The sequence below is a fragment of the Suncus etruscus genome, chromosome 3 (assembly GCF_024139225.1).
Source record: "Suncus etruscus isolate mSunEtr1 chromosome 3, mSunEtr1.pri.cur, whole genome shotgun sequence".
Classification (NCBI taxonomy): Eukaryota; Metazoa; Chordata; class Mammalia; order Eulipotyphla; family Soricidae; genus Suncus; species Suncus etruscus.
The window spans coordinates 47,182,638-47,198,096 of record NC_064850.1 but is presented as its reverse complement, the minus strand read 5'-3'; the positions used below and the strand labels follow the sequence as shown (position 1 = coordinate 47,198,096).

General features: G+C 36.9%; 2 protein-coding genes across 2 annotated transcripts in view; both read right to left on the bottom strand.

Annotated features, from left to right (window-relative positions):
- Positions 1-15,459, bottom strand: part of PROX1 (prospero homeobox 1) — a 612,185-nt gene that overhangs the window by 3,878 nt on the left and 592,848 nt on the right. The gene's annotated exons all lie outside the window — the stretch shown is intronic.
- KCNK2 (potassium two pore domain channel subfamily K member 2) overlaps positions 1-15,459 on the bottom strand; it is a 99,831-nt gene that overhangs the window by 51,930 nt on the left and 32,442 nt on the right. Inside the window, exon 3 of the mRNA XM_049769532.1 lies at positions 10,667-10,784. Coding sequence (XP_049625489.1) covers positions 10,667-10,784 — 118 coding nt within the window. The remainder of the gene's footprint in view (positions 1-10,666; positions 10,785-15,459) is intronic.

Below are 15,459 nucleotides of genomic sequence, written 5' to 3'. Positions count from 1 at the left end.
CCCATAAGGAAGGAAAGTAAATGTATGGTTCACATTCAAATTATATTCAAGATCATGACAGAACAGAATTGCAATGTTAAGAGGTAAATGGAAACAAGAGAGAAAAGAGAAGATTAAAGCAACAATAAAAAATAATAGTCAATTTCCCTTACATTGGAAAGCCAAAACCACTAACATTAACTAATCCAAATTATAATAGGGCAAAAGTTTATCTAAAATATTAATAAAATAAATGAAACAGGTACAACATTTAAAGAGAATCTAATTAAAATAAAGAGAGTTAAGGAAAGGAGGTTAAAGATTTAAAAAAAATAAGCCACCAACAAACTTCTCCTCCTAGATAGTACATAAGTATCTTTAAAGCTCTGAAAGGGTAAAACTAGAAATTTATACTCAACCAATTATCTTTCCCCTGTGAAACCAAGAGTCTTTAATTCACCTGCATATATTTATTCCACCATTATTTCATCATTTAAAAAAAAACTGAGAATTATAAGCTAATTATGGGATAAGTCCTCCAGTTAATGGGCAAATTACTTTCATTCTTGGTTACATGATACATTTTGGGTCTTGAGGTTGGATGATGCACCAGTTTAAATAATGGAATAACCAATGGCTAGAGTAAATAAAACAACTACAGTAACACAGTGTTTCTGTAACTTTGATAAATGACAAGAAAATGAAAGATTCAGTCACTATATTCCTAAAATTTATATTGAAAGGGTTGAGTCATTGTTACTTTTCTCATTTTTAACTTGAATATTACTAAGTCATTCAATAATAAGTATTATATGCCAACAAGCAGAGATTTAATGATCATGGATGCTGGCAATATTTCTAATGACCAGAGATAATGATTGAATATCAACCATATTTAAGTAATTTCTACAAGAAAATGTGGCACTTTCTCTTTTATGTATAAATATTTATAGTTTTCTATTAATCACATATTACATTAGGAAGAAAGTATCAACCTACACACCTAATTTTATAGTCAAAGCTATGCTTAAAATATGAAAAAAACTTTTAAAAAGTTGTGCTGGATAAAGAAAATATGAAAGAATATATCGGTTGTGGGATAAACAACTAATGCTCATCAAAGAGACTTCAATATAATGACATATCCAAAAATAAAAATCTATACATGTGCAATAACAGTAAAGCACACCATCAAAACAAAAGAAGAACACAGATCTTAAGTTTTCTAGACTTATGTGTCTTTCCTAGAATTTTTATGAATTTTGCAGTTAAATATTCTTCTATAGGGCAATGCCCACTCAGTGAACTTGAAAAGGCAATTAGTGCGGCTCTTCTTCAGTCTCTCAGGAAACATTTTTAAAAGTCAGTCAGGAAACCAAGTACAAAAACATAATTTCTGAAATGTGATTTATAATAATTTCCATGCATGTTTTCATTTTAAATCATTAGCCTTTTAAAGACTGCCTTTATCATTGCAAACTCCTTTGTATTATCATAAACTCACAATTTCTACTCTTAAGTTATCCCCCAAAGAAGGTACTGACTCCACTTCATGATACACAAATTTCATTCTCTTGAATTTTATCCCCAAAATGTGTATTTTCCAAATACAGAATATTATTGATGGAGATTGGGAGCATTCAAATGTTCTAATATAATGGGTTTTTTCCCATGTTTACAGAAAACAATTCAGAATCTTCAGGAGGTGGGAAGAAGTGGAAATATTTGACACTTGAATATCACTCTATGCTCAGCAGTAGTTTTCTTATTTGTAGAAAAGTCTTTTCACATGATTTTTCAAGTACTTACTTCTCTGAACAGTTATTCAGTTGGCTAATTTCTAAGGGATCATATTGCCACTATGGTATTAGTTTGGAATTTTTCTCTTAATATTTTAAATACCATTAAATTGCATTTTTGATCCCTGTGAAAATTAAACTAAAAATCACTCAACCCAATGGTTCTAGCCCCTTCAGATTATTATGGACAAAATGGCACCCAGGGTGCTTTGAAAAAAAATGATTATAAATCTATAATGCCTTTTTAATCTACCTTTCATAGAAATAGAATTACAGGGGCCGGGCGGTGGCGCTAAAGGTAAGATGCCTGCCTTGCCTGCGCTAACCTTGGACGGACCTCGGTTCAATCCCCCGGTGTCCCATATGGTCCCCCAAGCCAGGAGCAACTTCTGAGCACATAGCCAGGAGTAACCCCTGAGCGTTACTGGGTGTGGCCCAAAAACCAAAAAAAAAAAAAAAAAAAAAAGAAATAGAATTACAATGTTTATTTTAATATATATGGGCAATGAGGCACAAAGAAAGATAGAACATATATTTTTAAAACATGGTCAACTTTATGTCCATTAGTAGTTATTAAATGTTATTATATTATTTTTAGTTTTTATAAAATATTATGAATGAGCCAATGCTATTAGTAATTCATTAATTCATTTAGACTATGGCACATGAATGAATATTATAACAGAAACCCAAATCCAAGTCTTAAATTTTCAAAGTGTACTTTTCTTCCCACCTAGTATTCATTTTCCTTCAGTCCAATGAAGGGCAAAATGTTTTCTGTGATAACGTCAGACAGTTCATAAATTCAGATTTGCTAGCCATAAGCTCCTATTAAAATTACTCAGCAATGCCAAGCTGGCAAGACAGCAGCCAAAATCAGTACCCAAAAGAAGTGGGTGTTGCCACAAGCCATTAATAGCAGGTGTATAATGAAGCAAGTGGCTAGATGATTTTGTCCACAGTGTAATGAAACACCTTGATACTGGAAACAAGGTTCAGACTTTGTCCTTTCCTAAATAGTTTGATTTTTTTGCTTATTATAAAGGAATCTCCAAGTGATATTACCAGTGACTGCAAATGCCCAAAAGCTCAAAACTTATTTGTTTTTTCAGAGCATTTTTTTTCCAATGAAACTACAATCTTGGGAGTTATTGGAAAATACAATCTCCTTCAACAAAAGCCAATACTACAGGTGAAAATGTAAAAAATTATATTATCATAATGGTGTTAAGGTGATAGCAGAGTTTGGAAAAGCAAGTTAAAATACAGAACATCTTCCCAAGGATCTAATTAGCATTAGTCTCATGTGACATGGCATTTTTATGTAGTTGAATCATAACTAAATTCTACTCTAACTGGAGACTACATTTGGTATAAATTAAATTCTAAAAACATGTAAAAATAAATTTGATTAAAAAATACTTCCATGAAGATTCTGAATGGCAGAAACACCTTAATATTTTCAGACAGGCAGAAGGGGAGGGTAACAATCAAAGACTCCAAACAATATCTTAATTTCAACTTCTATGATTTCAACCTCAGATCACCACAATGACCTATTTGAAACTATTCCTGATTTTATCTAGCTGGTGCATAGACAAGGGGTGTAAAAACAGAGCTCAAGGGTCCATCAAAGTTGATTTGCCTTTAAAGTGGATTTTAAAAAATCCTTCATGCAATACTTACAGAACAGCCCCAAGACTATGAAATGCCACTGAGTCACAAATACACAAAATCTAAGGTGTCATCCCACACCCAAAGCTGCAGTGTGATGTCATTAGACCCTCGCCAAAGACCTACTGTTAAATTCAACACCACAGCTTCAAATTCACTCACTTCCAAGTTCAGAGCACAGTGCCCTGAGATCCCAACATTGAACTGAAAATACAAATACCCCCACCTTGTCCCTGACTCTTTATGGTTTATTTTCCACCACATCAAAACAAAGATTTGAGATCAAGTAAAGAGGAAGGTTTACACTCTGAAACACACCTGCTGCATTCCCAAAGCTGACGCTTCTTTTATATCGTAAAAGTGACTCCAGAATGAAACACCCCCCACACCCTATAAGCTTTCACTTTTGTTTTTGTTTGTTTGTTTGTTTGTTTTTGTTTTTTAAGGGGGTTTGGTTTTTGGGTCACATCCGGCAGTGCTCAGTAGTCATTTCTGGCTCTACACTCAGAAATCGCTCCTGCAGGCTCGGGGGGGGGGGTGGTGGTGGTGGTGGGGAACATATGGGATGCCGGGATTCAAACCGCCTCCTTCTGCATGCAAGGCAAACGCCTTACCTCCATGCTATCTCTCCAGCCCCCAGGCTTTCACTTTTTAATCAAAGAAGATTTTTGGGGGCCAGAGCAGTGGCGCTAGAGGTAAGGCATCTGCCTTGCAAGTGCAAACCTAGGACAGACAGTGGTTCCATCCCCTGGCGTCCCATATGGTCTTCCCAAGCCAGGTGCGATTTCTAAGCGAATAGGCAGGAGTAACCCCTGAGAGTCAAATGGGTGTGCCCCTCCAAAGAAAACAAACAAAAAAAGATTTGTGCTATACAGGTTAAAAACTGGGAGCACTGTCCTCAGAGCTTAGGCAACTCAATCTGGTTAAAAGCCAAGCAGGGGGCCAGAGCAATAGTACAGTGGGGAGGGTGTTGACTTTAAATGAAGCCAGACTGGGTTAGATTTCCAACAAACTATATGGTTCTTTAACCTCTGTCAGGAGATATCCTTGAGCAAGGCCAGGTATAGCCCAAGCAGAAGTCCAGGGGTTGTTCACAACAACAACAATAAAAAATGTGAGCACCTCTAGGTGCTCAGGGCAGAATTCCATCACTAGGTTCAAGGGGAGAAAACAAGGGTCCTCTGCAAATAAAGAAATATTACTCTGGGCCCGGAGGAATAGCACAGCGGCGTTTGCCTTGCAAGCAGCCGATCCAGGACCAAAGGTGGTTGGTTTCAATCCCGGTGTTCCATATGGTCCCCCGTGCCTGCCAGGAGCTATTTCTGAGCAGACAGCCAGGAGTAACCCCTGAGCACCACTGGGTGTGGCCCAAAAACCAAAAAAAAAAAATATATATATATATATATATATATATATATTACTCTGAGGAAATGCTTCCCACAAGTGTGCATATGACAGGTCGGAGTAAAGCACAGTGGGTACAGCACTTGCCTTGCATGAGGCCCACCCAAGGTCAATAACCAGCACCCCATATGATCCTTCAAGAACTGCCAGGAGTAATTTCTTAGTGCAAAGCCAGGAGCAAACCTGAGCACTGCTGGGTATGAACTCAAAACAAAAACAACAAAAAATTGTACACAGGAGGCTCTGGGATCTGGCGTTGCTGAGAAACAGAGAGGTATCCTGAGCACTGATTTATGTCCATCAGAGATGGTAAAAATGGGGGCATGCTATTATAAAATCTCTCAGCCATTGCAACTGACTCTCTGCTGGAGCAAATGTGACTAGCACTCAGTGTATAAGGGTAATAACATCATCTCACATCTCATTCTGATCTCTAAATTGACTTCAAAATAGAATACAGCATGACATCACTTGTGCCTTAGAGCCTTTCCTAGAAATGGTATCTGATTGTATTTAAAATTACTTAAAATTAGACGCTTAAATCCAGTCCCACCACACTGTTCTCAGAGGGATGTCCACTGATGAGCATTCTCTACCCCCTTCTGCTCGATCTCCACGCTTCTCACCACCATTACCTCTCAAGTTTAAGACAATATTTCCCCCATTGGGTTCATTGCAGAATAGCATTTATCTTCCTGCCGCTTCCTCACCCTCCATGGGCGGCACATGTCATGCCTGTTGGGTTATTGATCCTATCCTAATCAATAATTGTATGCCACCCTAGGGTGTAACCTGGTGATAGTATATTGGATTATTCCTTATTTGGTATTCGTTTCCTACTAAGGTGGGACCTGATTCTTGTCAATAAAAGCAGGAGTCTGAGGAAGGCAGGGGCTCATTCTTTGGTCTTCTTCCACTGAGCTGCGCTCCATCTTAGGAGCAGAAAGCTTGGGTGGTTTGAATTACTTGCTTGAGCACTAGATTTCCTGAACCCATTCTTGTACCTCTTCACTGTGTGAATTATTTCCTGCAGATCTCTACAACTGGAACTGTTCCCCCTGTCCTAATCAGACAGAGAATAGGAATTGCCTTTCCTGTCTGGGAGCTCAGTGGGAATCAAACCTCATCCAGTCTCCTAGAGAATGTGACTCTTCAATGCCAAGCTTCTCTTCTGCTTAGCTATTTGAAAGAACTTCCATCAAGTAGGGGAATTGGCCATGACCTGCAGTGCTCAGGGTGGCTAATCTTGCTTCTTCTTCCAGGCCGATTGATGTTTGTCTGAGGCTGCCACCAATGGCCTTACCCAGGCTCTGCTGGGCACCCTTCCAGAGCCCACCTAGGCCCACTTCTCTGCACAGCTCAGTTCTGTTCCCCCATCTTCCTTTCTTTGTGTACTCAGAATGTGCTTTTCTATGAGGGACTCACTTTGCTACTAGAAAGAGCCAGGTGAGCTAACTCTCCCTTGCACAGGGGTTAGGATATGATTTACAGAAGCACTGGGTCTGAATGACAAGCCTGTGGCCTAAACATTCACACAGTTTCTAGCAGGTCACCCCTCACTCTCTGTCTCATTTCTTTTTTTTTTTATTTTTTTTATTTTTGGGCCACACCTGGTGATGCTCAGGGGTTACTCCTGGCTATGCGCTCAGAAGTCGCTCCTGGCTTGGGGGACCCATATGGGACGCCAGGGGATTCAACCGCAGTCCTTCCTAGGCTAGCGCTAGCAAGGCAGATACCTTACCTCTAGCACCACCGCACTGGCCCCCCATGTCTCATTTCTTACCCAGCCCCAGTAATGCCAGTATTCTAGCTTCTTCTCCTTTCTACACCAAATCCAATACTGGTCAAAGTTGTCCTTCTACTTTTGCAGGTCCCAGCCTTCTAGCTGCCCTCTCAGCTGGCAAAAATCTACAGACCTCTTCTCAGATGATGCTTATTCAGATGACATGTCTGATCTGTCAACCACTCACCCTTAAATACCCATGTCCTACTTTCTCTTAGGAAATGCAGAATTTCTTGAGCACCAAGTCACAGTCAACTATATTCTCTCTATCTGCACCTGTCCACAAGGTCTCTCACTAATTTGCAAGCAACTCCTTTAGTCGAATCAAACATTTTTGATGCTCCATAGACATTCCTCTTTTCATTTTTAAGTTGGCTATGACCCTATCAATCTCTAGCAAAAATCTTCCCGCTGAAACCAAGAAAAAATCTAAATTCTCAAATAAAACCTTTTCTCCTGGTTTCAGCCCACCTGTTTTTTCCTTGTCCTTCTCATCCTCACAACAGTTGAGGTGCTGCTCCATCAAACATTTGCTTGCATAGGATTTATTTCTGCTATTATTCTGTCTCTTCACATGTGTCAATGTGCTCTCTCCAAAATTAGATGACAAGAAGAGGACTTTGCTCTCATTGGCTTCACACCAGGTGGTGGCAGAAATAGAATAAAAAGTACATACCAGCAAAGCAACTTTCCCTGCCTTCCTGATTGACAGTCCTACACATAGATGAACCTCTCAAACACAAATATCATGTAGACAACTTACAACCCCTAAGCCAGCCACATACCTTCTTTTACCTCTAATCTTTCCTGAGTCAACTGCATGGGTCTTGAATTCACCCACTGGCACCTTAATTCACCTGAAAAACTCTGAATTCTCTTACTAGTCTCAATGAGGACATTTACTACAGAAAGGGACTATTCTTTGACCCTTCTTTACCCACCAAACACTCCTAATATCTAAGTAAAAAAAATGTTACTCCTATAGTCCCAGCAAATTTTCTTCTCTCATAGCATCTGACTTATGGCCATTTGCCCACCAGTCACCTCGATTGTTCCAGGGAAAACACAGCATTGAGTAACTTATATTTAGTCGCAGCATGAGAGCATTTTTATGTTTGTTGATTAATTAAGTAAGCAAACAAAGCAGATAACAACATAGGTTGAAGGAGTAAGTTTGGTGCTGTCATTATCAGTGAGCTTCAAGTATTCTTGCTGAGAATATCTATCTGCCTTTCATCCCCCCAAATACTTATTAAGCATCCACTATATGGTGGACATTGGGGGTACAGAAACAGATCAATTCAAACAGATCAAAATGCTACTAAATTTCCTAGGACTGGCTTCTTTTTCATTGAGACAAACAAAGGGGCACATTGTTTACTCTGGAAACCACAGAAGAGCCCCAAATGGCTTTTCTTTCTGCAGTGATGCTGATGCAGAAGTAATGTGGGGTAAATAGTCACTGAAAGCAATGGTTTTCATACAAGGCAGAGCCAACAGGATAAACTAAAGGACTAGCAGTAGCATCTGAGAAGATAATTGTCAAGGGTAAATGTTCCTTTGTGCAACTGTGGAGTGGAATTAGTAAAAGATTTGGAAAGGAGCAGTGCTGGAGAGGGGTTAGAGATCTAGAAAGCTAGTCTCTAAAATTAGAGGAAGATAGTCTCTAAAAGTGGGTCTTCCGTCATCTTATTCTACTTTCTGTGACGAAACTTTTCTTGGGCATCTTTTCTAAGAAGAGTAAAGGTTGCTTTGACTTCTCTGACAAAAGAACATTGAAGAGAATAATCTGGGCTGTCTGAAGTCAGCTCCAGAGAGCACTGCCTGTCCCAGACTCTACTAAAAGTCACAGAAATTAATTCTCCCAAACTTCTGCCAGTTCTATTTTTAAAAGACCAATGCAATGAAGCTAGTGCTGAGGGTGCCTATTTCTATGATGTCTTAAAACCACTTCAAAACTCACATGATTACCACCAGTAATATAAATTATTATATTATATATAATATTATATTTTGAATTCTTTGAAGTCATAATTTGGGCATCAAATGGCTCCTTATACAAGAAAGAGGTCAACATGTTTATTCCGATATAGACCACACTCCAGTCTAAGGTCAGGAGCTTTGACCTAGGAGGAAAAGGTCACTGAGTGAAAAGAATGCGAGTGACCCAGAATAACCTGATCCACCAATAACTAAAGCCAGAGATAGAATGGAATGAGATTTGTGTTGTGAAATAGTTTACCTAACCTCCTAAATCATCAGCTATTGTGCTCAATGGCTATAATTTGGGGGTAAAACTGGTAATAATGGCTCACTTTTTTCATGTCTTGAAGTATATGTCTGCAAAACCTAACTGAATTTGGGGATTTAAAAAAGAAGACTGTTTATAAACAGAGTGCTGCTACCAGTCTATGGCATGACTAAGTCCTGTAAAATCATTCAAATATGGTCAAGATGAGTTAGACCCTGGATGGACTTCTGTGCTTTCACTGGGCAGAACCAAGCCATTCCACACTCAGTTGGTGATCTTTGGTGATCTTTGTTTTCCCAGACTCTAAGTAGGTTACACAATAAACAGTTATTTTCATACTAGAAATGACTGAGATGTCTATGTCTCAAAGTTAACCAGTTATTATGGTTAAAAATCAAGGTTGCCATTCTTCCAGATATTTCACAGCCACACAACTTTTGACCTAGCAGATAGAGATGTAAGACAGAAGTGTAAACATAGTTCCTTGACCTTAGAACAAAGACAAAAAGGTATTCATTTCACTGGCAAGTGCTTTAGCTCAAATACACAGCAAGGACCTGATATTGTAAGTTCTTCTGCAAAGGAAACCTTAATAGAGAGTCCCCATAAATTGTTCATGTTCATGTTCTCTTACATAGACCTTTGACAAGAAATGCTGATTGGTTCTAAAACCTTACACATTTCATAACTTAATGGTGTAATCAAAGAATAAAATTAAAACATTAGAATATTAATTTACTGTCCCATCCCCATAGAAATTAAGCCTACAAGGAGAAAAATTTTATTACTTAGACAGAGGTAGATGCAAAAATGTCCTCACGCACACACATTTTCTTTCACCTAAAGTTCCTTCCTAATTGTGAGAAGTCTATTTCCTTCCCTCACTTGATAATTATTGTTAAATCCATGTCCTCTCATGATGCAAAAGACTGTAGTTACCCCCTCACTACCTTCTAGCAGCAGAGCATGCATGGTTTTGACACTGGGGCCTATGCAGAGCTCTAAGATATTTCTCATGCACTGAAGGACTGACTGGGAAGAATCTATCTGTATAAGGTATTAAACATATGTGTGGTCAGAAAGAGACCATGTCCCACTCAGTGACCTTGCAAAGTCAACAATACGAATAGAAGCAAACTGGCCAAGAGCCTCAACTTCCATTTTTTCATCATTTTCACTCATTGAAACTTTTATTTATATCATCATGTATGTGTTCCTTTTCAATATATATTTGTAGTATAGGAAAATATATGCATAGAAAACAAGTGAGGCAGTAATTCTACTGTAAATGCATATATATGTATATATGTCATATATATAAGAACAGGAACTATATGATGATGTGGTTTAAAAATTAAATATTGTAAATTAAATAAGAGCTTCATAAAAGGAATGTTAAAATTCTAGTCATATCCTCTCTTTCAAAACTAAAGAATCAGATACAGAACATTTTTTAAAACTGTTTGCACCCATCATCATGTTAAGTCATTTCTAGGCACCAACTATCCTTTAGTCAAGTGACTCAGCTACACTGCTCTTGCATTTCATTTTTATCTTGAACAACTCAACATTCATGATATCTATGTAACAATAACAAATTCATTCCCAGCATTCATTTGCTCAAAACTTTACATCCTCATTTCAAAAATCAATTTACTACAGTCTCATTTTTCTATCTTAATTTGACCATTTTGACCAACTGGAAAAAAATGCAAATAAATGAATTTCAGCTCACAAATGGTACCAAAATAAAAAATAAAATAAGTGGTCTCCTACCTATGGTTGTGATAACAGTGCCAGCAAAGAAGAAGGAACTTCCCAAATCCCAGTGACTGATTTGATTGGAGGTGTTTCCTAAAGGGATAATCCCTGCATTTATTGCTGCCACTATTTGCTGCAAGTTTAAAAAGAGATTTATCAGTGCACAGGAAACACAAGGGGTGGTCAAACAGCACATGTTCCACTCCCGATTGCAAATTAGACAGAGAAGTTTCTACATTCCATTTAAAGTATACAATATAGGTGAACACTTTATAATACACAATTTAATAACAGAAGTAGATGGATTTCTATAAAACAATATAATCCTGAGTCAATGTTCATTCACATATCATCTTCAGTGACTTACTTGAATTAACACTGAATATATTAATGTGCTTTAGTAACAGAAGAGTTAAAGTATCAGATTAAAACCACAATATAAATCATATGTGAGAGGTTCATTTATAAAAAAAAATCAGTATCCAAAAATTGCTAATTATTTCTAAAGATAAACCTGACATCCAAGCTCAGATGTATGCAAGGGCAGGAAGTATATATCAATAAAGTCCAACAAAATAGGCTAAACTATTCACAATCAAGCTTAAGTCTTCCATTTATAGCTAGGTTCTAAGACTTCTATAGTTTCATAAATTCCAGTTTTATAAATTTCCAATGAAAATCATGAAAGACCCAGAGAGGACAGTTAAGAATGTTCCTATATAGATACAAGGATAAAAGATGCTGCCTTGATTAGTACTAGGAGGCACACATAGAGATGACATAATCCATATTTCAATTACCACGAAGGGGTAGGAAGAATCAGAATCATACAATATAGAAGAGCATATGTTAGGAGAAAATGTGTAGTAAAAGAAGGATATACAGCGGCCAAAGAGATAGCATGAAGGTAGGGCATTTGCCTTGCATGCAGAAGGACGGTAGTTCAAATCCTGGCATCCCATATGGTCCCCCGAGCCTGCCAGGGGCAATTTCTGAGCACAGAGTCAGGTTTAGCCCCTGAGCACTACCGGGTGTGACCCCAAAACAAAACAAAACCAAAAAAAAGGATATACAGGCTATGCATATTTCTAAAATAAAATTATTTTATTTTATTTTTTAAATAAAATCATTTTAGAAATATTTATGACTTTGTTTCTAGAGTTTAAGATTAGTAAGAAATCTGATGGTCAAGGATATGAGAGAATCAAATCAGATGACATGATTTGCTTAAGTTCTTATCATTGACTGACCTGTGAACAGGAATTGTTCTGTGGAGCAAACACTGTCAGATGAGTTTTAGCAGGGAAACAGCTGAGATGTAATATTAATTTCCTCTTGACTTGTCTTTTTAATTATAAATTTATTTAATTTGTTTTAATCTCTGGACTAGAACTTCCAGGTGATATGTGGGAAGTTAACAGAATTATAATGCATTCATTTATTCTTATACTACTGTACATTAATGGTAAAATAAATATAAAAACACAGAAAAGCAGAAACACAGCAACAAATAGGCTTATGGCTTCTGATCCAAGATTCTTAGTGTATAATAGTATCCATTTCTGCCTTCTGGTAGACTTACAGAGTTCGATTTATAAAATATATAGTGTGATCTCTAGCTTATTTGAATATAACTCTTTACACAGTTTTCCTTGTTATTAATTCCTTTTTAGGTAGCAAATAAAAAGATCATCCAAGAAGGTTGTTACTTCTGTCCCCAAAGTTTACAAATTCTGAGAAATCCAATTATTTCTAATATTTATGGTATTTTGTCTTTACTGAATTGTAAAGAAGTGTTTATACTTATATATCCATTATTCTGTGTGGTTTAAATACTCAGGTTCCCTTTATTATATATTAAAAACACACCAATATACTTATGCATATGTGGTTTTATTATTTTATAATTAAGTATATTGACTGTTGTCAAGAAAATGACATTAAAAATAAAAGCAACAAGCTAGGGCAAAGCTAGTTTGGAGATACTGAATTCATTTATCAGTCTTGTAAATTTAATATCAGAAAAGTCATGCATCCCTCAAAATCCTTTTTCTAAAGAGTTTTACAGTTACTAAATTTTATTAATTATACAAACAGGACTTGTAAAGCCTGATAGTTATGCAGTTAACCTTTTAAATTTCAAAAATAGTTCAAAAATTAGAAAATCTCTCTTCTTTACATAGTTTTAATATATGTTGTTTATGTGAAATCTATAAATTACCTAACAAAATAGAGTATTATTATAATAATAAAAATAACTTATCAAATAACCATTGTTTGGATTTTTGTTTAATCCATTTTATAGTCCTGAAATTTTTCATACTTCTGTGAAACCTCTTGGTATTTTACTTTTTGACATTTTAAGTTACACCTGACTATTCTTTATATATATATATATATATATATATATATATATATATATATATATATATATATATATATATATATATATATAAAAAGACCATAGCAAAGTTCAGAGAGATATAACAGGGGGTAATAAGCCTGCTTTGTATGTGGCCAAACCAAGTTTGATCCCATCATACTGCAGAGTCCCAGAGCACTGTCAGGAGTAAATAAGTCTTGAACACAGACCCAGGGTTAAACCCTAAGCATAGCTGGGTGTGGACCTCACCCTTCCTCCCCAAGTCAAAACCACTTCAAAAGTCAAAATTATTGAAAATATTATTTTTGTATAGAAAGTTATAAATAAAACTTGCTGTATTTGTTTGAATTTCTAATTCAAATTTTCTAGTAATCCACACAAAGGTAGGCACATTATATGTCAACAAAATAAGACTTTTATTTAAAAATAATAGTATGGCTGCTCTTCAGACCCATGTTACCCCTTGAAAAGTATCTCTCACTTGCTTGTCTGTTACTTTTCTTACCTATTTCAACTCTAGAGAAGCCTGTGCCTTTCTTAAACACATACATCTCCTTTTTATCTTCTCTCACATCTTTCTAAATAAATATCAGTAAAAAATTTCTTGCTTCACACAAAAAAATATAAAGTTTTTCCCACTCATTCTTAAGTGAGGAGACAGGCATTTTTTCATAAATCTCTTGAGTATTTGACTCAACATAAGATAGGTTCCAATATACACTTCTGGATGAGCCCATCAGAATAGCACATCACACAGGCTTTGGAAAATACCACATGAACACATGAAACGATGAAAGTGAAAAGGCAAAAATACTTGAGCCTTACTGACAGACCAGATTGGACCTCATCAAAACTCTGAGAGGTAACTAAGAACAACTGCTTTACATTAAACTCTTACTATTTCATTTGTTTTGTTTCATCTTGTTTTCTATGTGGAAAATCAAAGTAAGCAAGCTTATAACTGACACATAACGTTATTTTATCTCTCTTTTTGCACCTTCCAATAGCCATTTTTGTTAATTTTCATCTCTTATTACCTTGACAAGTATCTTCAGAAAATAATGAACGTTGATGTCTTTGTTTCTTGTCATACAAAATTCCCAGTGGTTTTAATATTTATAAATATATTGTATGTTGTCAAAATGTCATTAAATAAAAATGTAAAAAATAAAGTGCCTTTTATATAGCATATTTTATATAGTGTCTTGAGATCAATAAAATTATAAGGAACATAAGCAAAAAATGTTGTAAGAAAAATATGTAATTATCTCTAATTTTGTAACTCCAGGAAAAACTAAACTTGAAATAAAAATCAAGGATAGTAGGGAAGAAGATACAGTATATAAAAAAATTAAAAAATAGGGGCCGGGTGGTGGCGCTAGAGGTAAGGTGCCTGACTTGCCTGCGCTAGCCTAGGATGGACCGCGGTTCGATCCCCTGGCGTCCCATATGGTCCCCCAAGCCAGGAGCAACTTCTGAGCGCATAGCCAGGAGTAACCCCTGAGCATCACCGGGTGTGGCCCAAAAAACAAAAAACAAAACAAAAAAAAAATTAAAAAATAATGAATTTAATGGGTATTTATTTAAATTTCTTCAACACAATTTACTTGTTTGAAAAACTATCACTTTTTTTATGATGGTAGGCCATAGGTAAACAAGAAGTAAAAAACATAGATGATAGTAACAGCTGAGGAAATATAAAACACATCTTTAATTTCACCTCTTAAATAATACTAATTATTTTATTAAATATAAGAAAAGTAATTCTGGGCCCGGAGAGATAGCATAGTGGCGTTTGCCTTGCAAGCAGCCGATCCAGGACCAAAGGTGGTTGGTTCAAATCCCGGTGTCCCATATGGTCCCCTGTGCCTGCCAGGAGCTATTTCTGAGCAGACAGCCAGGAGTAACTCCTGAGCACCGCCGGGTGTGGCCCAAAAACCAAAAACCAAAAAAAAAAAAAAAAAGTAATTCTTCCAAACAACGACAATATACCCTTTGTAGAATAACAGCCCTGGATGGGGCTGGATGATGGTGAGATGGATGGAAAGGCCTTTCTCTGCTTGCCCAGGACACGTGCCTTCAGCCCCTTCAAGCCAGGGAATCTGAGCATGGCGGCGAGGAAATGATCCACAGACTGGTTTCAGGAGACATGAAGTTTTCTTTATTCAAGGCCCTAGCCACGTAGGCTAACCATTTAAGCAGCCTATTCCACTGCCCTGTCATCTGAACATGTTTCTTTTACCGTCATCCTGCCAGGTCTCTCTTGCTGAATCTCTTTCGAATCAATCCTCCAAATCCCCTTCCTGCCCCGGAAGTAATCCTTTTGTTACCTTCCAAAGACCCCTCCCTGAAATGGGCAGGTCTTACCCTCAGGTAGGTTACACAGGAAGATGGGGGTGGGGTGACACCTTTCATAGCCAACATC